The sequence below is a fragment of the Tenrec ecaudatus genome, chromosome 6 (genome assembly GCF_050624435.1).
Source record: "Tenrec ecaudatus isolate mTenEca1 chromosome 6, mTenEca1.hap1, whole genome shotgun sequence".
Taxonomy (NCBI): Eukaryota; Metazoa; Chordata; class Mammalia; order Afrosoricida; family Tenrecidae; genus Tenrec; species Tenrec ecaudatus.
In genome coordinates, this window is record NC_134535.1 from 116,208,097 (window position 1) to 116,234,641 (window position 26,545).

The window sequence follows — 26,545 nt, forward strand, 5'->3', positions numbered from 1 at the left end:
ACGGTGTGAACTGCAGTGCATAAACCGTTTTAAGAACATGTGGTGGGCGGTGGCGTGGGCAGGGCGGACCTCACAGTCACACACCTGCTGGGTTAGGAGGAGGTGGATGTGAGTCAAGGCAGAGGCCCGGCCTTTAGCATGCTGGGAACGTATGCAAAGAGACAAAGAAAGCATAGCATGCTCTGGTACGAGATGCCCTGTTGACTGAGTTATGCGTTGGGCTGCTAACCACAAGGCCAGCAGTTTGAGTACAGCAGCTGCTCTGTGGGAGAAAGAGGAGGCTCTCTCCTTTCATTCAGATGGGCAGCCTCAGAAAACCACAGAGGCAGTTCTGCTCTGTCCTGTAGGGTCACTGTGATCCGAATCGATTTGATGGAAGTGAGTTTGGGTTTGATATTTTGTAGAGTATACTCAGAACACCAGGATGACTGAAAGGAAATGGACTCATACACACACACGACTCATATAATATATGATACATATATGATATATATATGTCTTCTTGTGCTATATCTTGAGGAAGGAAGGAATTCTGCTCTAGAAGATAATTAACATCTCTTTAACCAGCAGATCACCCCAGTGGAGAAAATTTTGAATGGTTTTTGGAATCCACTTACTTTGCTTATCAGACACCTGTTTGTTTCGATTACTCATTGACTTATCCATATAAAATCAGGGGCATTTCCTAGAGTGAAATTTTGGGGAAATACCCTTGTGTCAGAGTACCGGTTCTTTTCTGCCCTTCCTCTGTGGGCCTTTTGAGTTCTGTATGCCTGTCGTACGGCCGAAAGACAGTCGTAACTGTGCACTTGAGCCTAGTTTTCCTCTATGATATTCATTTCTAGAACTGCTTTTCCCACATTTGGCCTAATAAATTTACCAGTAAGTATATACACATATTGCACAATATCAGGGATAATTAAGCCACTTAATTTAGAATTACCTGGAGAGTCAGTGTTTTCAGGAAAAGCGCAGTCATGAAAGTGGTTAAACGATTGACTTTCATTCTAGATTATTAGACACCGTTTGCCTGGGCCAGGATATTTAATAAACTGCCTTATGATTCAGTAGTGCACTGCATCAGATCAAGTTTAATTTGTGCATGTAAAAGCAGTGCTTGTTTTTGATAGGAGTTTTTGTCAGTGCATTAAAAATATATACAAATAATAGCATCCTGCTAAATTGTTTTCCTTCTTAATTTAGGTGGTACAAGCAACAGGAGGTCCCGACCTAGCTGGCTCAGTACTCAGTCCCTTATTGACTAAGGATACAGTTGACTTCTTAAATTTTACTGTCAATGCTGAGGAACGCCAGCTGTGGAAGTCCTTGGGAGAAACTTGGATGAAAGCCAGGTAAGTACCCATGAGCTTAGTGCTGTATGTCGGCCATGCTTTAAGGCCCATTCTTTGTTGTTGTTTTTTTCCCACAGCTCTAGATTGTGTGTTGGGCTGCTAACTACAAGGTCAGAAGTTCGTACCCACCCAGCCTTGGGAAACCCGCAAGGGCAGGTCTACAGTCTTATGAGGGCTGCATGAGTCCGAATTGATCTGATGTCAGTGGATTTAGTTTTTTAGTTAATGAGGTTGAACCTTTTTTATGTATGAAGAACAGGTATTATAGAATGAAAAGTATCTAAATTCTTAAAAAACTTGGAGTTTGAGTAGAGTGGAGGAGATAAAAATATGTGCAATATAAAGCAATGATTAAATAGAACCCTCTGCCATCGAGTAGAGCTACCCTTTAGGCTTTCTGGGGCTGCACATTTTTAAGAGGGCAACCAACCTCCTTTTACTACAACGGAAAGGTTGGGGTTAAATTGCTGCCTGTGGTTAGCCGGTCAACTCATACCCACAACCCACCTGGGCTCATGTAAGGCATGAAGCATGACGTGTGTCAGAAAATGTCATAAGCAAAATGCTATTGAACTGGCATGGTGGAAGGAACGGATTTAGAGAGAGGATAATTACTATCCAAAGTAGAGGTGGCATAAAACCAACATAAGGTGTAATGCTGGCTAATCTTTACATAGAGTTTGTACAGTGTTTCTAGATACTCGGTATTTACACAGTATTTTCTAATTGCTCTTTTATGTACTTTCCATAAATATTGTTATGATCTCCATTTTATAGTACAGGAAACTGAGACACCCATTAAAAATTTACCTAAAATGATATAACTGAAATAGCAGTTAGAATTTGAATCCCGGCATCCTGACTCTAGAGTGGATGTTAATATTTTTGCTAAATTATGTTTCAGCAGAAGGAGTAAAATTTCCACATGTAAATAGCAGAAAAGAAGGCTCTTCCAGTAGAACGAAAAATATGAATAGTAAGGGCCCCATGTGGGGAATTAAGAAAATGAGTATGAGTTTAGGTGTAGTTGGAATGCAGACTTTGAATAGTGAGAGAAAGGAAGATTGGTGCCCGGCCATCCGATGAGCGGAGCTTTGTTTTGAATGTTTCTCCGGCTGTGCTCCAGAGGTGCAGCCTCGTTCTGTGGATCTGGGAGACCAGTACAGCTGCAAGAAGGGTGTGGAACAGTTCCTCTGTGTGGTAGCATGATCAGTCTGGTAGCTGAGTGTGGTGAGGTCAAGGAAGAAAGCAGAGCAGAGCAGGCATGAAATCCCCTTGGATTCTGAATATTATTACAGAGGTTTCTTATTAACCATCATTCTCTAGTGGCAAGAGAAATGTAAAAGAGGAAGGGATACTTTTTTATACTGTCTATATTTTGTCAATTATGAAAGGCAATTCATTAACAAAAAGTGAGCAATGCAAGGTATAAACTTATTTCCAGTATCACTAAATGTGAATAAATTTTCCATTCCCGATGTCCACAAACATTTTTATTTCTCTCCACTATTCCAACTGGTGCCATTTGGGCCTTTGATCCAATACCCTGATACATTTAACTTACAAAAGAGGCTATCTATTTCATTTTAGAGAACTATATAATTTAAAAATAATAGGTGCTAAAAATATATGGGCTGTCTCTCTTGAGAGATATTTTCAGTGTGAGCATATTTTATACTGATGGGAGAAGAGTGGGTGAAGCAGTAGGCCTAGGAGATTTCCTCTGCTACTAGAGATGTTTTTCTTCCTACTTCTTTTCACACTGCTAGCTCCACATTCACTTCCCTTGGACATTAAAATTATTTTAAGTTAAAGCTGGAAAGTTGAGTTTAATGGGGAATGGAGGCAATATTGATCTGACAATTGTTCTAGAAGCACTATATCCTTCTCCTGCCCTAGGTCACCAGTTTGTGACTTTGTGACAGTTGACATAGTAGCAGAATCAGTGTCCTCTTTGGCTTAATTTTCTTGACGCTAGAACCAGGAGACATCAGTTCTCCTGTCCATTCCCCTTAGGAATGGGAATGTAGAAACAACTTGGATTTTTCCTTTAATGTTATGTAACCTTGCCCTTATTTCAAAACAATTGAACCAAACCCTGTTCTCAACAGACTCTTCATTACAATTACTTTCGCTTATTGCACATACAGCTTTTAAGTTAATCAACCCTTGAGCGTGATAGTGGGACAAGAGAAAAGTACAAGGAAATAGAGGAAAGAACTAGGAGGAAAAGGGCATTTATAGAGGTCTAAATAAAGGCATGTACATATGTAAATATATTTATATATGACAATGGGAAAATATATCTATATGCATATATTAATAAGTTTAGTATTAAGGTAGCAAATGGACATTAGACCTCCACTCAAGTACTCTCTCAATGCAAGAACACTTTGTTCTAGTAAACTGGCATTCCATGATGCTCACCTTACCGACAAACTCACTGAAGACAAAGTGGGTGCACAAGCCAATGTGGTGAAGAAAGCTGATGGTGCCCGGTTATCAAAAGATATAGTATCTGGGGTCTTACAGGCTTGAAGATAAATAAGCGACCATCTAGCTCAGAAGCAACCAAGTCCACATGGAAGAAGCACACCAGCCTGTGCGATTGCAAGGTGTTGATGGGATCAGGTGTCAGGTATCAAAGAACAAAAAATCATGTTATTGTGAGTGAGGGGGAGTGAGGAGTGGAGACCCAAAGTGAGCCAGTCAGGGTGCAGTATAGCAATGATGAAACGCACACCTTTCCTCTAGTTCTCTAATGCTTCCTACCCCAACCCCCAAATCATGATCCCAGTTCTACCTTACAGATCCGGCTAGACCAGAGGATGCACACTGGTAGAGATAAGAACTGGAAACACAGGGAATCCAGGACAGATAAACCCCTCAGGATCAATAATGAGAGTATTGATACCAGGAGAATAAGGGGCAGATGGGATAGAAAGGGGGAACTTATCACAAGAATCTACATATAATCCCCTCCCTGGGGGACAGACAACAGAAAAGTGGGTGAAGGGAGATGTTGGTCAGTGTAAGATAGGACAAATAATAATAATTTATAAATTATCAATGGGGAGGGAGGGAGGGAGGCTGGAGGACGGAGGGCAAAAAAATGAGCTGATACCAAGGGCTCAAGTAGAAAGCAAATGTTTTGAGACTGATGATGGGAACAAATGTACAAATGTACTTGACACAATGGATGGATGGATTGTGATAAGAGTTGTATGAACCCCCAATAAAATGATTTTAAAAAGAAAAAAAATCCCTCAGCCTTTTTATGCCAGTTTTAAAATGAGGCTAAAGAATGGTCTGCACCTGTCCTGGTCTACCTGCAGCGTTTTAAAGATACACTTAGGAATGGATCTCATTTGTAGCCCAGAAACTGCTTGCAAACACACTTTCTCTTTTGGGGTTAATAGAAGACGTACACATACCATCTGCGCCATTTTTATTACCTACAATTTTCTCATGTCTAGCCTTTCTGCAGATAATTGTGATTGAACATGGGAATGTTTTTATCTCATTTTAATTGTTTCTCTTTGGCAATTCCCTTCCATAGAGCCGAGTGGCCAAAGGAACAGTTTATTCCACCCTATGTCCCGCGTTTCCGCAATGGCTGGGAGCCCCCAATGCTGCACTTCATGGGACCTCCAATGGAACAAGATCTTTACCACTTGGCTGAATCGGTGGCAAATGTAGCAGAACATCAGCGCAAGCAAGAAATAAGATTATCCGCCGAGGTGAGATTATTTTGTTAATGTCACATTTTGTATAAAACCTATGTGTTCTCATCATATGTTCTCATTTAATTTGTCTGAAGATTGTTCTAGAATCATTGGCCTAGACCCTACCCCTACCCTGAGACTCTAAGTTACGCCTCTCACACTTGTTTGTCATTTTGTGACCGTTGCTCTCTTTTCCTGGAAAGTTCACCCTCAGCATATCGTTTCCTTACAGCCTGTCCACTCTCACCCCTGTCCCACGCCACGAGCCTCACCCCGGTGACCTAAGCCTTTTTGAATGTGCACCTGACTTAGTTCTTTCTAACTTCCTCATCTACTGTCAGAGCCTGTCCATTCCCTGAGCCTAAATACTTGAACATTTCTTTCCTCAACTCTGCCTTTTTAAAAAATCTTCTACCCTGGGTAGGAGGACTTCAGTCCTCTGGCTCAAATGACCACTTGTTCAAGGTGGTCATAAATACCTTGTATCTTTTAAGTTGTTATTACAGTTTAGAAGCTAAGTCATTTCAGGAGCAAATTGAGGAAATAAAATTGGGCGTGCCATCTCTTGACATTCCCTAAGTGATTTTTTTCTTCTGGGGTGGTATCTTTTCCACTTCTGTAAGAAAGGCAAAGTGAGCATTGATTATAGGAGGACCAATCCAGACAGGAGGAGCAGAACTAAAGAAGCAGACAAGTCAGGGCTGTTTTGGAGAAGAAAACGAAGTATTCCCTTGGGGACTGGGTGCAGTCAGTCCTGTGGTTTTGAATATTTGACTCATGTACAACCCATAGTTACAAATCACCCTTGTCCAACCTATTTTATTAAAATGCTTTGAGGCACCTACAGCGGTTTATAATAAGAAATGCACACTACTTTGTGACTTACATCAAAGCATTACTATGCATAGGGTTGCTAACCACAGGTCAGCAGTTTAGAACCATCACCTGCTCTGCGGGAGAAAAACAAGACTTTCTACTCCTTTAAAGAGTCACAGTCTTGGAAACCCAACAGGACAGATCTACCCTGTCCTACAGGGTTGCTATGAGTTAGAATTGACTCTGCGAAAGTGAGTGATTGTATTAAAGATGTTATGGTATATCTGGAAATATTCTCTTAAAGTTTTTTTTTTAACCAAGAAAGGTGCAATGTATACAAAAACACACATTTCACTGATGTTGGTTGCAGATTGCACCTAACTATTCTAGTTTACTTACAAATTTGACTAAATTTTGGGCCATCTAGCTCAGAAGCAACAAAGCCCACATGGAAGAAGCACACCAGCCTGTGTGATCACATGGTCCTGAAGGGATCAGTTATCAGGCATCAAAGAACAAAAAATCATACCATTGGGTGCACACCTCCATGATATGATCGCCAAGGCCAAAATGGGTGCATAAGCAAATGTGGTGAAGAAAGCTGATGGTGCCCAGCTATCAAAAGAGATAGTGTCTGGGGTCTTACAGGCTTGAAGGTGAACAAGCGGCCATGTAGCTTAGAAGCAACAAGCCCACATGGAAGAAGCACACCAGCCTGTGGGATCACGAGGTGCCAAAGGGATCAGGTATAACATATCATGCAAAAAAAAAAAAAATCTTAACCATAGTGAATGAAGGGAGAAGTGCAGGGTGGAGACCCAAAGCCCATTTGTCGGCCACTGGAGATCCCCTCACAGAGGGGGGAGTGGGGAGGGAGGGGAAAAAAAAGAGGGCCTGATGCAAAGGGCTTAAGTGGAGAGCAAATGCTTTGAGAATGATTGGGGCGGGGAATGTATGGATGTGCTTTATACAATTGATGTATGTATATGTATGGATTGTGATAAGAGTTGTATGAGCCACTAATAAAATGTTTTTTTTAAAAATAGACAATTTTGGAACAGAACTCATTTGTAATCTTGGAATTGCCTGTATTCGGTGGATAATAACAAGAATATTAGAGAGTGTTGGTTAACTTGTTGAGATATTATAAGTAAAACATACTGCTTTGAAAAAAGGAAGTTTCCTAACTTGCCTTTGCATGTGTCTACCTGTTAAGAAGAGGTGGGTGCCACACCTGCCCTTCCCTCTGAATGACTGATTGAGAAGATGACCTCACAGTCTGGGTGTTGGCTATAGACCAATGTCTGCCTTATGTTATAGTTCAGAACTCCTCGCTTGACTGTTTCTTTCCTGGTTCTTTCTAGAGGAGGAAATGGAATCAGACATGAAATTATGATACATCTGTTGTTGCTATAGTTACAGCTGACAATTCTAAAGTCATAAACATCTCCAGTTTACAATTTCCACGTCTTAAAAGAGAAAATATATTCTTCTTATAATATATGCCTCAGAAATTCACTGTGGTGGGTACCCCCATCCCCAATTTTGCAAATTTGAAGAAAGTATTATAGTCGAGGCTCCCAGTTTATAAATTAATCAACTCTCCCTGAATAAGTAATTTTAAAAGAGGAATTATTGAGACTTCTCCCTTGTAATAAATGATCATTTTTCTGTTGTTAGCCGTTTCCTATTGTATGGTTTGGGAACTTTTTCAAAGGCTTTGAGAAGTGAGAAAGACAGCTGCTGGCAGTCTGGAGGACTTCGTTCCTTAGGGAGGTTTTCTTGGGCAAGTGGCCAAGTATGGTGATTTGAAATGTATAAAAAAATGAAGTCATCACTAGAGAAGAGATTTTATTACACTTTTTCCTCCTATAATAAATCCTCGTATGACAAAACGTATGTAGCTCAGGATCTGGTGATTTAACTTAGCATCGAATGGTGTCACGGTGTTGGATGACAAAGACATGTGGCAGAACTCTTCTTGAAGCAAGCTTCCGTGAGATCATGTGGTCGTCAGTTGGCCATTTGTCACTGATTCTCTCCTCCCTTCTAGTAGCCGCACTCAGCGCCCAGTGGCTGCACTCCGTCACCCAGGGCTTGACGAAGCGTGTGGGTGATCCTGAGCATTTCTTACACTCCCCCCAACCTTGCAGCCTTCAATGAACAAATACTAAACATTTAGTGTTTCAGCTCTCATAGGGAAATAATAAAATGCAGAGACTGAACCAAAACATGTATTTACAACTTTATTGTGGATAGAGTGAAGGTTTACAGAACAGGTCATCAGTGTTATAGTCAACCATTCTAATACACTTTGCTTTATCCCCTTGATTGCAGTCGGTTCCTTTAATGTAACACCACATCTACCACTTCCTCCCGTTTCCATTTCTCCTCCTCCTTTTGACTCTTAGGAACTTGAGCCAAAGTATTTAAATGAAAATAAGACAGTTTTTTTGCCTTTGTGTAAGTACAGTTTCATAAATTCTATTCCTGAGAAGTGATTCATTGTGGGTGTGTTGCTCAGTACCGGTCCAGTGAGGACGTCCCACCAATTTTGCATCTGGAGAAAGTCAGTCCTGCTCTTACCAACTTCTTTATTTTAGCTGTGTCCCCAAGACTTTCCTGACAGCCCTAATTTCAAATATTTTCCACTCGTGAATCCGTAGACGTTTGAAATACTCCAGGACTTGAGAGCCTCCGTGTCTGTCATGTGTCTCCCATGCTCATGGTGTACATGGAAACAGTTTGCAAAATGTTTGGATTATTTTCACCTTTTGTTTTTTAGTCTATGTAGCCTTAACACCGGAGAACTCACAGACCTCAGCTCCCTCTCTCTCTCTTAATATAGTAAACTCACTTCTCACTTCTCAATAAACTCACTTCTGACTTGTGTTTGCGTGCAAAAATACATGACTGCACATTGTTTTATTTTGGATGATCGAGTTCAATATATTTGCGTTTTTGTGCCTTAGCAGTAAATCATATGCTATGTAATAGTACTGCCTTAAAAAAAGCCTGGTGCCCTGCACGCATACAGTGAGAAGCATCTGAGGTGGCGTACACTTAATGCCGCTCAGATGATTGTCCACCTGACAGTTTGCTTTGCTAGAAGGTGAGGGTCTGTTTCCTTAACAGAGACAGTACAGGTTAAGGGTTTCCCCCACATCACCGATTATGGGAATGCCTAAAGATGGAATTGATTGCTTATGCCTGATCATAAATGAAGCGTTAGTATGGCACTAAGGGCTTTGTAATGGTAATTACCTCATTGCATAAGTTATTAGCACAGTGATCGATCAGTTGGAAATTGCGATTGCCGTGGCTCGGTGGGCTGTTTGTTGACTGACCTCCGTGCTCATGTCTGTGCTGCTTTCATCCCTCTCTCTGTCTTTCAACAGTCCAGCGTGTCCGAGTACCCGCCACCTGATGGCTACGCAGGCGGTAACAGCATTTACACACGAGGGCCCCCGCTGGATCAAGGCGAAGCTGTTGGTGCTATTATGCCAACTCCTAATCGCCATGTAGATAGGTAAGATTTACTGGGCAGCATTCGGAGAACTGGGGGTAATTGTCTGTGTCCTACGGCTGAGGGAAGTGACAGCGTCTGCATTGTCCACCACTCCGTAAACTTTCCATCTGTTCATGATTCCAGAAGGTTCCTGCCATTCCTTGTGGAACTAGCTTTGATGAGCAAAAGATATTTGGCCCTCAAGTGGGCAATTCCCAGTGCAAATGCCTTTGGATGACTTTTTCTTTCTGGAAAACTTAACTTCTGGCAAAAATCTCTGAATTAGGAGGAGGAATAATTGTTTTGGAACTCTCCGTTCGGTTGCACCAGCTGCTCCCTAGGGACCTTTCCAGCTCTGTAACTTTTAAAGAAAACAGTTCCCATCCTGCCCCCCCTCCCCCCCCATCAAAACAAACCTTCCTTTTTGATAGAAATGTTTAAGCTAAATATTTTAGCTAAGTCACTTCCTTATTTGTCATTATTGCCATGCTTACTTTTTTTCTTGCTTACATTCCTGCTTCATTTACTTCTCAGAACTTTGCTCTTCAGTTCTTGTAGGCAGTGAAAGACAAGTGGATGGGGAAAAAGGAAGAGACCTGAACGAGGCTCACGTTTTCAGTCTTGTTCCCCAGCTGCAGCAAGGCTTGCACAGATACCAAGTCATATGCAAGAGAGACAAAAGGAGATGAAATATTGGTAACAGAGACATGGGGGCAGTTACTCAATTGCAGTGGGGTACAGAACTTGCCCCAGGGCTCAGCCTCCTTTACATAAAAGAAGTTGTGTCTTCTGTTTTCAGTGTTCTCGCTTCTTAATAGAATCTAAAGAAGATAGGGTTTAATTTTTTCCCCCAAGGTAATTTTAAAATAATTTTCAGGAATTATGCAGGTCTTATTTTAATGGTACCAGACATTTACTCAGTTGAGTACAAAGAAAATTCAGCAATGAATAACATTTTGGAAATGCCAACATATGAAAGTTAGTTTTAATATATATTCAACTTTTTAGTAGTTGTAGGTGAAAACCTGTGTTTTTGTGGTTGTTAATGAAAATGTTGTCTCTTTTTAAATTGAAATTTCCTATCAGCTTTTTATTGTGAATGGGGTGAAGGTTTACTGAGCAAATCAGTTTTTCACTCGACAGTCCACATGCCTTTGTTTCATGTCATTCATCACTTATCACCTGAATCCATTGCCTCTCTTTCTCTAATAACCCTTTTGAACTTTGTCTCAAACGGTTGAGTATTCTGAGGCATGAGGACCCCTAGTGTTAGTCTTCTTATGCCTCACTGCCCTCAAGTGGACTCTCCTCTGTGGTGATGCTCTGGAACAGAAAAGAAGTATCCTTGTGGGTCTGGTGGCCTAAGGGTTACACATGGGTCAGCAGTTCGAACCACCAGCCCCTCTGAGAGAGAAAGACGAGGCTGTATGCTCTCATGAGCAGTTAGACTCTCGGAAACTCTCGGGGGCAGTCCTACCCTGCCCTCCGGCGTTGCTATGAGTTGGAATACACTCCATGGTCTTGGGAATGTAGGCTTCAGAGGCTGTACATCTCACAGGAGCAGGAAGTCTCTTCTTTCAAACTGCCTGACGTTATGGTTTGCTGCCCAACTCATCACCTACCACACCACTGCCAGGGCCTCCTTTGTCTTACAGCCTTTTTGGCTGGCTGAAATTTTAAAGTAATTTCATTGGCATTCTTCATGGAGACTCACTGCTTGTCCTCATAAATTGTCTTTCCTTTTCCCTTAGAAGAGAATATTTCTATAAATTATTTCAAATTAGCAATTCTTATTGTGTGTTTATTTTTAAAGCAACTCTAGTACATCAGACTAGTATGTAACTAGAAACTTCCTTGAGAACATACTTCATGTGTATTCAGAGCCAGTACCTATTGATCTAGAAAACCTTTTTCCTGTTCCACTTCTATATCACATGTATTCTGTCCATTACAGGCACCAGGTGTCTGTAGATTTATTAATATATTAAATGACTGATTAAGTATATGATCATATAATCAATATTTCAGAATTATTACTTCCCTTTTCACTTGAAAATCTATAAGGGATAAGATTACTGATGAAATAACCATCCCTCACTTATTTTGGGCAAATAAGCACAAAGTCTTTCCAAGTCTTTTTATGTTTATGAAATATTAGGGTACTATAGCTGCTCACTGATGCAAACAGTCAGCATGCTCCACTGTTAACCCAAAAGTTGGAGCTTCAAGTACACCCAGAAATGCCGCAGAAGATGTTGAGTGAAAATGTAGGCACTGTCAGCTCGGGGCACAGTTATACTCCGACACACTAGATCACCGTGCATCGTGCGTGGGTCAAGATAACTGGGCACTTTGGTACATTTGGTGATGCTGTTGGTCAGTATTGAACTGCTAACTGGGAGGTCATTGGTTCAAAGTCAGCAATCAGTGCAAGAGAGGAAGAAGAGGCCATCTGACGCTGTAAAGATTTGCAAAGCCTTGGACGCCGTGTGTGGGGTCACCGTGCGGGAGGATTGACCCAACATTGTTTGCTTTTTCATTTTGGTACTTATGTCTTTGTACTCGAGATAATTTTAAATGGATCTGGGTAGCTCAATTAAGGTTCAAATTAAAAATTAAGTAATGAAATAATATCCCAAATTAAGACTAAGGACAGAATTATATTTATGAAGTGGCAAGGTTGATACTACAATGGATGTCCAGTCTGTGTCTGAGCAAAATGTGACCTTGCTAATTTGCTATCATTAGGAAAAGGGAGATGTATATAATTAATGTGTGTATGTGTATATTGTCAATTCCTTAGGATAAGCAATGTTTTTGTGTTTTTTAATTGAAGTTTTGGAAGTATTTGTCTGAATGAACTTTATATTAGATGCGAGAGTTGGTGTAAAGACTTCCCTAACTACTGCTACTATTTTTTCACTCATTTGGTGAATGCCATGGTACATTTCATAAGATTTCTTCTAGTACTATAATTTTTCACAAAGATTGCACACTCTTTATGATTGTTTGCCAGCTACTACCACCTTGGGTTTTTTCGTAAATGTACTATATAATTTTTATAGCAACATATAATAAAAATGGGTGTAGCAGCACTTATGGAAATACCTTTCATAGTTGACAAAGAAGAGTCCTATAATTTGAGAAAAAATGCAGTAATCTTGGGTAAATAAGTTTAAATGTAATTCAGTGAATAAAATTTCATGAAGAGATACAGCCCTTGTTGTTAGTAGCTAATGGGTCTATTCCAACTTCTGGGGACCCATGTGTGCTTCCTGGGGGTTGAGGCCCAGGCCCATTCAAGAAATCGATCACCAGCCTTCTTTTCTTTTTGGCTTTTAAAAACCAGACATTTATTTTCTCACCGTTTAGGAGACTTAAAGTTAAAATTCAGGACAGGATAGGGGAAGCTGATGACTCCGGGTACAAACCCCGACCTCCGATTCTGTAGCGCTGGCTTTCACTGGGCTTGTTTTCCAAGGGAAACTAAAAGGCAAGCTCACTGCCGTTGAGTCGATTCTGACTCTTAACAACACACGTCTGACTACAAACAGAACTGGAACTGCCCCATTGGGTTTCCAAGACTGGAAGCTCCTTATAGACCTAGAGAGCCTCATCTTTCTCCCAGGAGCAGCTGGTGGTTTCAAATGCCGGCCTTGCCCTTGGCAACCCACGTGTAAACCACTGCTCCACCAGGGCTTCGAGGCACCTGCAGGTGGCTTCAGACCACCAACATTTCTGCTAGTTGTTGAACATATAATTGTTTACATCCCCATGGATTTTGGTGGTCGGTATTTTCCAACAGAAATGATTTTTAGAAAATACCTAGAGTGGTGGGTAGATTCCATATTATGATGGACTTTGTGGTTGTCACCTCTCAACTGAACTTTATATACAAAAGCAATTGAATATTCAGAAAACATCCCAGCCCCGTCCATGTCAAGTCCACAAGTCTGTTATTAGCCCATATGTTCGAGACCAATCTATAAAGTCCTCTTCAGGCTCAGGCAACACATGAAATGACACTGAATGCAGGAAGATCACAGGCCAGTGGGTGGGATCACAGGACTGTGGAAGATCAGTCTTGTGGGTGCAGTGGCGGTGGAAGCATCTCAGTGCTTGTGTAGGTCTCCATGTGGCTCCTCCAGCTCCAAGGCTCTGGTTCCATCAGGTCTCCATGTCGCTTGTCAGCAGGAAGACAGGCAGAGTGTCTCTATGTGAGCTATTTATTTCCATGGTGCCTCCAAAATGAGGTCATCACGCTGTGACTTGATTGACAGGTTAGACTCCACCCCATTCGCGAGTTGACACCAGGCTATGTAACTGCCACAGCAATGTCTCAGTAAGTTGTACATAGGGTGGCTGTGGCTGTGAGTCAGCCCTAACGCTATGGCACCTAAGACCAGCAACAGCAAAAATATTTGTAACTATCCTGTGCCCTCATTTTATGTATGATTGTAGCCACAGATTCACCTAGCATGCCCAACTGTATTTGCATATGTACCACCCTATACATGGATACACACATATCTATCCCTGTAACGAAAACACATTTTTTTCAAATTAATACTACTGTTATAAAAATTGCATAGATGAAAGGGATTCAAAGAGTACACAGAAAATGGAATTAAAAGTAATGAAAAGTTTCCATGAACTTTCTGAATCCCCTCACACTCTAACACAAGCACAAGAAGAAACCCACTGCCCTTGGGCCCGTTCTGACTTCTCGTGGCTTAGTGGATTATGTACTGGGCTGCTAACCACAAGGTCTGCCTTCGAAATCACCAGCCACTCTGTGAGAGAAAGACGAGGCTTTCTACTCTGTAGAGATTTCCCACTTCAGAAACCTACAGTGGCTGTTCTGTGTTGCTTATAGGATTGCTATGATTGGTATCCACTTGATGGTAGTTGATTTTGGTGAGTGACAGAAGAGAGTAGAAGTCCCCAAGAGTTTCCAAGGCTTTAAATCTGGAGAGCTTGTGGGTTCGAACCACTGACATTCCAGGTAGTACTTCAGTGCTTAGCCACTATGGCACCACGGCCCCTTGTTCCTTATTTTCATGGACTCTTCAGTGTCACCTTGGGAAAACTGGGCTGGCTTTATCCTGTTTGGGATCCCCCTTCCTATCACCCAAACGAGCAAGTGTCTGCGATCTAGAAACTGATTCCCGTTTCTTCGCCCTCTTCTCCCTGGGAAACACCAAACAAAGTTGCTTTCTGTATGTGTATTTCTTCTTGTTTATTGTGGGATCATACAACATTTGTTTTGGTTCTTTTGTCTTTGATCTCTTCCAGTCAGCGTACTGTCCTCCACATTAATCTGTTGTGACATATTGTGAGGACTCATCATTGTTCCTTATGACTGCCTCGAATTTATGTACCACACTTTGTATTAATTCACCTCCAGATTGCCATTTCCATCCTTCCAATCCCCTTTCCTATTGTGAAGCACACTGCAGTGCACATGGGGATGCAAATGTCCGTTTGTGTCACTCCTATTAAATCTCTAGTGTATATGCCTAGGACTGAGATTGCTGTCAGAGGGGAGCTCTGTTTCTAACTTTTTACAGATGCCTTGTACCACTTTCCATAATGGATGAACCCATTTTCATTCCCACTCGCTTTGGAGCAGGATTTCAGTCTCTCCACAGTCTCACCATTGGTTGTTTTCTGCTTCTGTACCAGTGCCATTTTTGCAGGGTTGGGAGAGGCTGTCTCCTTGTGGCTTTGATGTGCATCTTTAGACAGCCAATGGTCACAGATATCTTTTCGTGTATTCGGTGGGTGCTTGAATGCCCTCTTTGGTGAAGTATCTGTGCGGTTTTTTATTATAATCATTGTTAACCTGCAATTCTATTACGTGCTAGAAAGTACGTGCCGGGAACGCTGAGGCCACCGTCCCAGGAGCTCGCCATCACATCAGACAGCGGGCCATCTGGTGAATCAGAGCGCTCACTGTGAGGGGTTCTGTTGGTGCTATTCTCAAACAGTCCGTGGGTCAGAGGCGTGGTCGGTGCTCAGGTCGCAGAGCAAAGATCACCTCGACTCCACCTGCCCCACGTTGTTTTTCTGTTTCAAGTGCTTTGTTATTATTTCACATCTGGGTCAGACTGGATCTTCTAATGCTCTGTAGACCTGTTAAGAAACTTTGGTTCATAAGAGTTCTTAATACATGGTATTCAGGACAGATGAAACCCTCAGAGACAGTAGTGGTAGCAGTGATACCGTGAGGGTAGGGGGATTGTGGGGGGTGAATTGGTGACCCCATCATAATACTGGCTGTATACACCTCCCCCTCTAAGGTGGAAGAATAACAAAAATGTGGGTAAAAGGAGTCAATGGATAGTATAAGACATGAAATAACAATAATAATATATAATTGAGGATTTACAAAAGTGTGGGGGGGGGAAGGGAGGGGTATAAAGAGGAGCTGATTGATACCAAGGGCTCAAGTAGAAAGAAAATGTTTGGAAATGTTAATGGCAACATACAATTGAATGATGAATTGTTATAAGATTTGTAAGAGCCCCCCTACAATAAAATGATTAATAAAAATAAATAAACCTTTTGATAGCCTTTTCAAAAGATATAGCGTCTGGGGTCTTATAGGCTTGAAAGTAAACAAGCAGCCATCTAGCTTAGAAGCAATAAAGTCCACATGGAAGAAGCACACCAGCCTGTGTGATCATGAGGTATTGAGGGGATGAGGTATCAGTCATCAAAGAACAAAAAATCATACCATTATGAATGAGGGGGAGTACGTAGTAGGGACCCGAAGCCCATCTGTAGGCCACTGGACATCCCCTTACAGAAGGGTCGTGGGGAGGAGACAAGCCTGTCGGTGCAGTATAGCAACGATGAAACTTACAACTTTCCTCTAGTTCCTAAATACTCCCCCTCCTCCCCACCGCCCACTATTGTGATTCCAATTCTACCTTACAAATCCGGCTAGACTAGAGGATGTACATTGGTACAGATAGGAACTGCAAACAGGGAATCCAGGACAGATGATCCCTTCAGGAGCAGTGCTGAGAGTGGTGATACCGGGAGAGTGGAGGGAAAGTGAGGGAGAAAGGGGTAACCGATTACAGGGATCTACATATAACCTCCTCCCTGGGGGATGGACAACAGAAAAGTGGGTGAAAGGAGATGTCGGACAGTGTGAGATATGACAAAATAATAATTTATAAATTATCAAGGGTTCATGAGGAAGGGGAGAAAATGAGCTGATGCCAGGGGCTTACATGGAGAGCAAATGTTACGTGGTGAGGGTAACAAATGTACACATGTGCTTTATACATTTATGTATGGATGGATTGTGATAAGAGTTGTACGAGCCCCCAATAAAATGATTTTTTAAATAAACAAACAAATGTCAAAAAAAACCCAAAACAATCTTTGGTTCTTCTACCAAGTTACAAATTATGTATATCCAGGTTTAAGCCACGGAGGGCAGGGAACTATAAACCCTAAAATGTGCACAGTCTAAAGCCTTTAACAAGTGCCCGCTGTGTAATCCTTGTGACACACAGGATAGCGAGGCCTCAAGGAATTCTGCAGCAGACTTTTTGTTTACAAGGCACTGATTTTGATACCTAGAGACAGAGGCTTATTCTTTCCTTTGTTATTAGGCACTCCCCTCTTCTCCCCAGGATTCTTCGGTATTATTCACTAGAACTTGAAGGAGAGAGGAAAATGCAGGAAGAAAGGTGGAAAATGTAATTGCTTTTCTTACCTTTAAGATGATTGACTTTCTCTTATTCCTCAAATGAAATCTAAGTAGAATGCTAATATATGAGCAAGATGGAAAAAGTAGAGCTCTTTCAGTAGGAATGTGCATAGGAAAACCATTGACTACAATCTTAAAATGATGATGATGATTGATAAATGAAACCAACCAGCATCGAGTTGATTCTGATCTAGAGTAACCATATAAGACAGAGGGTTTCTGAAGCTGTATGCTCTGTACAATATTTATTTACTTGTGATCGAATGTGCATCAGGAGACTGTAAAACTTTATGAAAGCGATAGGTTTGAGATGATTTTCCCCAGTTCTTGCTTCTCTATGCTGAACGATATCATGTGGCAGAAGCACTACTTTCAGCCCAAGTAACTTTGATGAGTGAGAGGCAGCTTTGGCAGTATACTCAGCCTATTGCAACACAGCTTATAGATCTCTTTCTCCTTTGCTCCTGTTCCCACACTCCTACGGGGTTTCGTGTACTAAAAAGAGAATGGTGGGGAAACGGTCAGATTAGTTTATTCTTACTAATTATAAAACCCCGATGGAGTTTCTCTCCGGGAGGTAGCCAATTGCCGGTGATGGCTGTAGTAATCGTTTCTTTTAGAAGAGTTAGTGCCAGACCACTCCCAAGGAGGTGGAAATGATGGATGTCCCAAATGTCCATTCTGTCCAAAGTGTTATATCGGCTCATTTTCCTGGCTGTCATCCACCACCCTTTTCCTAGTTCTGCAACCCGCTGCTACAGCTGGAGCTTTAAGGAAATGTCTCAAGTACTTAGGGGTGCTGTTAAGTCCCAGTGCCAACATTTAGCCATCTGTCTGGGATATCCTTTTCATCCACAAGACTGGGGAAGCCGGGGAAGCCATGTTAAGTTATAGGTTATAACTCAAGTCCCAGGAAGCAGAAGTCAAGCCAAATACTGGGTCCAGAGCCAGAAGTCAAACATCTCTGAAGATCAAAGTAGGTCATCTCACTTCTACCTACCCTCGGTTAGAAAGCTGAGGCCACACAGGGAAGGCTTTGAGGGGTGTGGCGGTGGTGTCTTGGTTCAGATCCTCCAATAACAAGGAGACTCAGAAAACATCCCACATTAATCTTGTCCTTCGTGTAACGCAGAATTCCCTTCAAAATGGGATTGCAACCAAAGGCATAGAAGCTAGAATTGATATTGCGTTGCACAAGGGATAGTGGCTAGAAGGGCCATATTAAGTAATTGATGACGTGGCCATGGGTAGGTTGTATCTTCAGCTACACTGTGCGCTCTGATAAGAATCAACATCCACAAAGCCCTGATGGCAGTGACTTGTTAAAGGTGGGATGCTGAGTGTCCTTCCTGCCTTTTTACTTACAGAGATGTGTGAGGAGACAGGAATGTACATCTAGGAGGTACTAGAGAAACCCGAATACCAAACCGAGTGCCACTGAGTTGATTCCAACAATGGTGACCTAAAGCAGGGTGTCCAAGAGGGTACACCTTTACAGGGACAAATGATTGGAACCACCAACCTTGTGGCTAGCAGCCCAGTGCCTACTCCATTGAAAAACAGTTAAACTATTATTTTATTATCATACCTGTCAAGAAAACATTACTGCATTTTTAAATGATCAGGGTTTTGTGTTTTATATATATAAATAATTTTAAATATGTTGTGAAACACGTTCATGATTATTTAATGATTAGATCCCTGAGTCCCATAAACAGTTTATACCCAACTACTAACATAAAGGTTGGTTGTACATCTTCTTGCAGTGCAGAAAAAATGTCAAAATACAAACCAAGAAAACCAGATGCAACAGTTTTACTCTGTAAAACACGGAGTCATCCTGTGTTAGCATCCGCTCAACTGCAAGGGTTGTTCTTTTTTCAAATTGAGTTATTAGATGATTTGCTTAATTTAAAAAACTAACATTTTATTGTAAATTAGGGGTTTGCATTTCAGATTGTGAACGTTGTATTAAGCAGTTTAACTTACTAACCAAGCCCTCCAATCCTTTACCCTGTAGCCAATCCTTGATTTCTCGTATGCCTATTGGGAGCCTCTACTTTCCATTTCACCCAAGTCCGAAGCATCAGCAGTCCAACCCATCGCACCCTCCTTTGCCCTCTGCCCTGTGGAAATCCCCAAAGGCTGTTCCCTTTAGGATGAAAGTCTTTATCTTGTTTAGTTTTTTAAAAGAAACTTTTAGAAAAAATGTATTGCAGCCATACCAGTTTTTAAATTAAGATAAATTTATACTGAATTCCATGATCAATTTGAAAGCCATGATCGATCTCAACAGGGAGTATGATACCATAGGCTATGTAGTTCTTAGTTTCTTGCAATTTAAATAACTGGGCACAGCTTTCCTAAAAATCAATACCTAGTCATAATTTTGGTCAATATATTTGGATATTGAATTAGAGATATTGATTGGTGAGATCTATATATAATGTAAATTTTCACTCAGGAAAGTTTTTTTTAACTAATTGGGATTAATACATTATCAAATCCATCTATAGTACAATCACATCCAGCAGACTTGTACATTTGCCACCACAATCCGTTTTCAAACACTCTTTTTCTAGATGGACCCCTTAACATCATCACCCCTTCACCTGCCACACCCTCTGTGTCCACTTCCCCTAAAACCCTTGTTTCACTTGCTGACTACTCTGTAGGTGCATCAGTCCTGGGTTTCATATACCGCAAACATGCTGCAACTTCGAGAGGGGGACCCCCAATGAAATAACACTCCCAAGATACCTGTAGTCTATATAATAAAAAACCAATCAAAACATCTCCAAAATGCTGTATATACTGGAGGATAAGCTGACCCGAATATCAGCCGAGGGACCTAATTTTACCATCAAAACTGCATTAAAAATGTGTTGAAAAACGTGGCTTATACCCAAGTATATACAGGACATAAGATTTTGGAAACCAGATCAGGTCTAGCATGCATTCCAGGGGGATTCTGCTGACAAGTTTTAACTGTTTAAGCCAGGCTTCTGCCTTTGACCTGCTAAACGTCACTCACTAATGTACTTCGTTTAGTGACCGCTTCCCTCCTATCCTTCAATTGTGGCTAGAGGGAGTTCACCAGAGTTTATTTCCTATATAGTTCCACCAATGAATCTGGGCCTTCCACTGTCATTCCTAGCCTTCTGCCAACCAGATTCTCAGACGTTAGGCTCTGATACTAATACCTTCAACTTCAACCATGTGCTTCACAATCCTTCGGTAACTGATGATGGTGTACTTCTTCACGTGGACTTAGTTGACATGTCACTTAGATGGCTGCTTGTTCGGAGACAAGCCTGTAAGACCCCAGACAGTCTTATGTGAGAGCCAGGCACCATCTAATTTCTTCACCACATTTTGCTATTAGCACCCATCTCCACTGCGTTCCCTTCCTGGAGGCAAGTATCAAGCTGGGCCAGGATGTAAGAACTCATTGTTCTTAAGTTGGAGCTGGCATTTGGTGTGAGCCCCAAACCTTTCCTGGACCAATGTTTGTTTCTTTCTTTTTTCAATTTCTCCTCGTCCTGTCATTGCATTTTTCCATCTTGTCGAGCAGAGTTGTACCGTTGCTTCCATAATCTGTTCCGCAGATGCTATTCTTCCTGGGTACTGTGACATCATCTCCCTTTCATTGTCTCCCCAGCAACACACGCACACACACACACACACACACACACACACACACACACACACACACTCCCTCTCCAAACCCCTGTTCTACTTACTATCCTTATAGTTCATCAATCCTAGGTTTCATTTACTGAAAAACAGAAACACTTATTTCACAGCTTCAAATATTTTTAGTGTCCTTTACTTTTATGAAAAATACTACTAAGCATTTGTTATTTTTATTCTAAGTCACTCCCAGTAGATATTCTAATTAACGCCGAAATATTCATTACATGCGTTCGATGGACAATAGAGTCGTAGATCTAGATTTTCTATGTGGCTTACTGCCCACTAGCCTGTGCTCTTGCCTTGGTTCTTTTGCCCAGCCATGGTGTGTTCATTTCAGTACCAAAAACAGACAAGTTCCTCTTACTTCTCATATTCTACAAAATACAATGCAACTAAATTATCAAAATAACTTATCAGATGTTCTTTTGCAGGATTTAGCTTTCATTAATGTTTTATTTCTGTTTTTAGCTTGTAGAAACTCTTTAACAGAATGTTTTGTTTCCTTCCTTTCTGTTCATAGAAATTATGACCCACTCAAAGCACAACCCAAGAAATATGCCAAATCCAAGTATGAATTTACAGCAAGGAACAGCAGTGAGCTCTCAGTTCAAAAGGATGATATTTTAGAGGTAATGGAATTTGACTTTAAAAAACATGCTTCTTAAAAATGGATTTATTGTATTTATCTTTTGGATTATTTATAAATATTTCTCCAAGAAATTCAAAAGCCAATGGTTTATTGTTCATTTAAAAAATATTACCGGGGATAAATTATACTATACATGCTTATATCTACTGTGTTAGTCTGGGTAGACTAGAGAAATAAATCCATGGACACACATATGTGTGTAAGAAAGAGTTTTATATACAAGAAGAATTGAACATTGAGAAAGCATCCCAACTCAATTCAGTCCAAGTCCATAAGTCTGATACTAGCCCATATGTCCGCTATCAATATAAAGTCTTCTCAGACTCACAAAACACATACAATGATGCCGAATGCAGGACAATCAGGCCAGTGGTAGAAAGTCTTTGGATCCAGCGGTGTTGTAAGCATCTCAGCGCTGGCAGGGGTCTCCACGTGGCTTCTCCAGTTTCAGAGGTCTGGTTGCATCAGGGTAGGTCCATGTGGCTTCTCCAACTTAGAGCACTAGCCTAGTTCCATGTGTCTTGTGAGCTGCAGTGTCTCTCAGGGAGTGGCAGAGGGGTGTCTCCCGCCTCCAAGGAGGAAGTACTGGAAATTCCCAGAATCCTTAGAGGAAGGCTATGCCCACACAGAAGCCTCATTGGCTATGGCCTGATTGACAGGCTAGGCTCTACCCCTACATGCGTAATCCTTCAATTGACAATTATATACCTTCCACACCTACCTAGGAGGGGTAGTTGCTTCATTTGTTTTTGTTTACCATTTTGACTTGATTTCCCCACTTGTTTTGATATTCAGTAAAAGTCCATATACCTTATGTGCACTCTTCCTTCTTGTGGATTTTATTCATCTTGGAATTATGATTAGCTATCACTTCAGATGTAAATGTTCCGTAATTTAAAAAAAAAGAATAACATTACCTTTTGTCTGTCCTTGTATCGTTGCTGAAATGTTTTCAGCACCAGTGAACTAATAGTTTTTGGAATAGTCTGCCATGATTCCCAAAACCCTTTCATAAATTATAATGAGCTCATTTTAAAAAGTATGTAAAGTGGGATGATCAGCAGAGTTTGGTAAAAATTGTTTCTATACGTTTCCTTCTCAAAATACAGAAAATAAAACTTTCCCAAAGAGTGATGGTAATCATTTCTAAGATCTTCAGGTACTGTAATTAGCTGTACCTTCTCGGGAGGTCATAGGGGCTTTGAGTAGGTTCAGCATGGTGATATCGTCCCTGTTCTGTGCGTGGCGATGCTAATTCCTAGTGCAGTTCCTGAGAGGCGCTCATTTTAAAGTGTGTTGATATGAAATCAGATATTTTGGATGTGAGAAAGACACTGGTGTCTGGGAATAAGGATTGAACTCCCAATCTCGTCGATTTGGGTACTGAAAGAATACCTGCATTTCTTCCATAATGGCAGATCCTTGATGACCGGAAGCAGTGGTGGAAAGTTCGAAATGCTAGGGGAGATTGTGGATTTGTGCCAAATAACATTTTGGATATTGTGAAACCTCCAGAGTCTGGCCTAGGGCGTGCTGATCCACCTTACACACATACCATACAGGTAATCTCGATTTCTTGGCAAGATTGAACTTTTCTAAACATTCAAATGTATCACTCTTGAACAGAATTTAAATGTCTTTTGAGTGTTAAGACTGATTATAAAACTTTGAGGTAATTGGAACCAGTGGGTGTGAGATGTAGGGAAGAATTACAACTATACTTCTGATTTATTTTTCCCATAATTGTCAAAACATTTAACCGTAGTATGCTTCATTGAGTTCTCTTTTTCAATGTATTTCTGATTCTTTAAGAAGCAGTGTTTCTGTCCCTTCCCTCCTATGCTTAGCCCTTCTAACCTACAATAGCTTCCTTTTGATACAGGAATTGAACTCATCGGCACCGAGACTCCAGATGCACTAACTCTTGCCCTTGCTCAGCATTGAGAGTGTTTCCAATTCATCTTACACACTTGCTTGTTCCTTCCTTGACCGTAAAGTTCAGACATACTCATGACATAGATTAGGTAGGTCAGGATCTCTCATCTAGATTATTGAATTACTCTTGATCCCTGTGTCACATTTTCATGATTACCCTAAAACTAATCAACTCATTCACCCTAACATCTGAATTCACTTACGACTTAAACTCATGGAGTTTCTGACCTGTGACCGGATTGCTAACAGAGTCAACTCCACTAACAGACAGAATGGATGGAGTCTCCCATGGATATGTAGACTCTGAGCTCGGGAGGTGACTTTATGTTTTTTTGGTTTTTTTTTTCAGGTTGCCAATAAAGTCATCCATTTTTAGAGTCTTGAGGGAAAGATCACACCTGAGCCCATAGTACTTGCACGAGTTGGAGTAGAAGCTACATAGAATGTGAGATAAGATCATTTCATGGGCAGTTCTAGGCCTAATAAAATACAGACTGTTCAGAAAGAAATGCAGCCAAGCCCCTTCTGCCAGGAGCATGCATTTACATAGTTTTGGGTCCTCGCAGCATGCCAGCCTGCTGCAGGCATACTTGTTTATCACGCCTAGCTTTATTATACTTCACAGACATTGCTTCTTTTTTTATTTTTTAACCCACTGAAAGTTTGTGGCAACCCTGCAACAAGCAATCATTTCGGAGCCTTTTTTCCAATGACATGTGCTCGACTTAGTGTCTCGGTTTTGTAATCCTGCAACATTTCATACTGTTTTATTGCTGTGTTTGCTGGTTTGGTGGGCTGTAATCAGTGATCTATCAATGTTACCATGGTGTTTTTTTGGGGACCACACATCTCACCGATGTAAGACTGCAAACATATTAGATAAATGTGTATGTTGCAGCTGCTCCACCAACTGCTCTCTCTCTCTCTCTGTCTCTCTCTCTCTCTCTCTCTCTCTCTCTCTCTCTCTCTCTCTCTCTCTCTCTCTCTCTCTCTCTCATTCTCTCTCTCTGATCCTCCTGTTTTCGAAGACACAGCAATATTGAAATGAGGTCAGTTAGTAACCAGACCATGTCTTCTACATGCTGAAAGAAAGCGTCAGTCAACACAGAGAACTTTGCTGGAGACTTATTTCAAGAATGTGCTGCAGCCCCCAGGCTTCAGTGACCAGCGTCCCAGTCAGCAGCCACCAACTTTCACCAGCAAGAGATGTCTGACTTAATTAAGGCTTAGATGGTGGTTAGCATTTTTTAGCAAAGATGTTTTTAAAGTTAAGGCATATACAATCTTTTTTAAAAGACGTAATGCCATTATACACTTAATAGACTGCGGTATAGAATAAACATACCTTTTATGTGTCCTGGGAAACCCCTGTTAGCTCACTTTATTGCGACGTTCCGGCTGGGACTAAACCAGCAGCATCTCTGAGGTATGCCTGCATGCGTCCCGCACTTACCAAGGCTGAGGCAAACATTTGAAATGAAAAATTAGTGCACGGTTTGTAAGCCTTGCTAACTTAATGCGTTGGCGATGAAAATTCGGTTTGTTGTACTTGAGTTTGAGCTGGTTACATATTCATAAGTGTCATGCATGTGTTTTATGTTCCATCATTTGTCATTAGCTGTTGATGCCAAAAAAGGAGTTTGAGCTGTTCAAGGTACTGCCCACTGCGTTTCTCGTGACTTGTTGAAGTGAATTTCTCATTTTGTTTTCATCTCTTCTATTTTCTTTCCTCAGTTCCTACTTTTCTGAGTTTAAGATAGTGAAAACTGGCCTAATCCAGCCTTCTGTCTGGTTTTTGAGTGTTTTCGGGTGCTTTGCTACATAAGAGATTTGGCCATGAGCCTTGGGTGCAGGCACCAGGATGTATGCTTGTAATGTACTTAAACAGCGAGAGTCCCATCGATTGTAACTGTCTTTAGTATTTTAAGTCTTTACCTCACGGTAAGCTTGAAGAGCTACTTTTCTTTCTTTTTTTAAAAAACATTTTATTAGGGGCTCATACAACTCTTATCACAATCCATACATATACATACATCAATTGTATAAAGCACATCTGTACATTCTTTGCCCTCATCATTTTCAAAGCATCTGCTCTCCACTTAAGCCCTTGGCATCAGGTCTTTTTCCCCACTCCCTCCCCGTTCCCCCCTCCCTCGTGAGCCCTTGATCATTTATAAATTATTATTCTGTCATATCTTGCCCTGTCTGACGTCTCCCTTCACCCCCTTTTCTGCTGTCCGTCCCCCAGGGAGGAGGTTATATGTAGAGCCTTGTAATCGGTTCCCTCTTTCCAACCCACTCTCCCTCTGCCCTCCCAGTATCTCCCCTCACACCGCTGTCCTGAAGGTATAAAGATTATCCGTAGTGGCCTTGTGTGAGCAGAGGGCAACACCTTGTCCTTTGGGTGTGGAGCACAGTGGTCCAGCGTGGTTACTAGGAAAGCTCAAACGCCAGTAAAATAGGATATATAAACCTTGAAATACATACAGTCGTTTGTTCCCCTGCACTTTGCATTTTTCTAAGGAATTTAACACCTTTTTTTGCTTTTTTGCCATTAAGTCGTGTCTTTTTTTTTCAATTCGGATTCTTGGCTTGAGCCATAAGTTGACTTTTCTGTTTCAGGGTGGTGGTTGTCGAAAATTGAGCCCAAACCATTAGTACCGATCACAGGAAGGTGGAGTACTTTGGGGGAACGTAAAATATATCCCTCCTTTCTGTAACAGAGCCTCGTCTTATGTTCCTGTCAACTTGGGCACAACCGAGAAATGTTTAAGTGCTCACAAGTTTCAGGAGTTTGTTTGGCTTCTTTATGTAAACCGAAACTTGCGGTCCTTTTGGGGATTGATTGCCCTTTTTGGCTGTTTCTCTTTAAACTTTTCAACACTATCTGACTGTCTTCTGAAAATTTCTGGGTGCAACTTTGTGTGCAGTGATGCATGCAGAAATATGTGGAGAAATGACGTGTGCGCATGTTTAAATTAGAGTCGATGTTTAAGCGGTATTAAAAATAACTAACATTTCAACACCTCCTGAAAATTTTGGAAGGAGCCCAATAAAATCATTGAGAGCTTATAAAATTTTAATAAGCAGGCTGGATAATCTGCTATCTGCTATGTGACACACACTCTAAGAGAA

General features: G+C 41.3%; 1 protein-coding gene across 2 annotated transcripts in view; it reads left to right on the plus strand.

The window, feature by feature from the left end:
* The window catches only part of EPS8 (EGFR pathway substrate 8, signaling adaptor), a 228,704-nt gene that overhangs the window by 177,961 nt on the left and 24,198 nt on the right, over positions 1–26,545 (plus strand). For both annotated transcript variants that reach the window (XM_075552027.1, XM_075552026.1), the window contains 5 exons: positions 1,204–1,352; positions 4,912–5,092; positions 9,292–9,422; positions 21,347–21,455; positions 22,894–23,037. In XM_075552027.1, the coding sequence (XP_075408142.1) occupies positions 1,204–1,352; positions 4,912–5,092; positions 9,292–9,422; positions 21,347–21,455; positions 22,894–23,037 (714 nt within the window). The remainder of the gene's footprint in view (positions 1–1,203; positions 1,353–4,911; positions 5,093–9,291; positions 9,423–21,346; positions 21,456–22,893; positions 23,038–26,545) is intronic.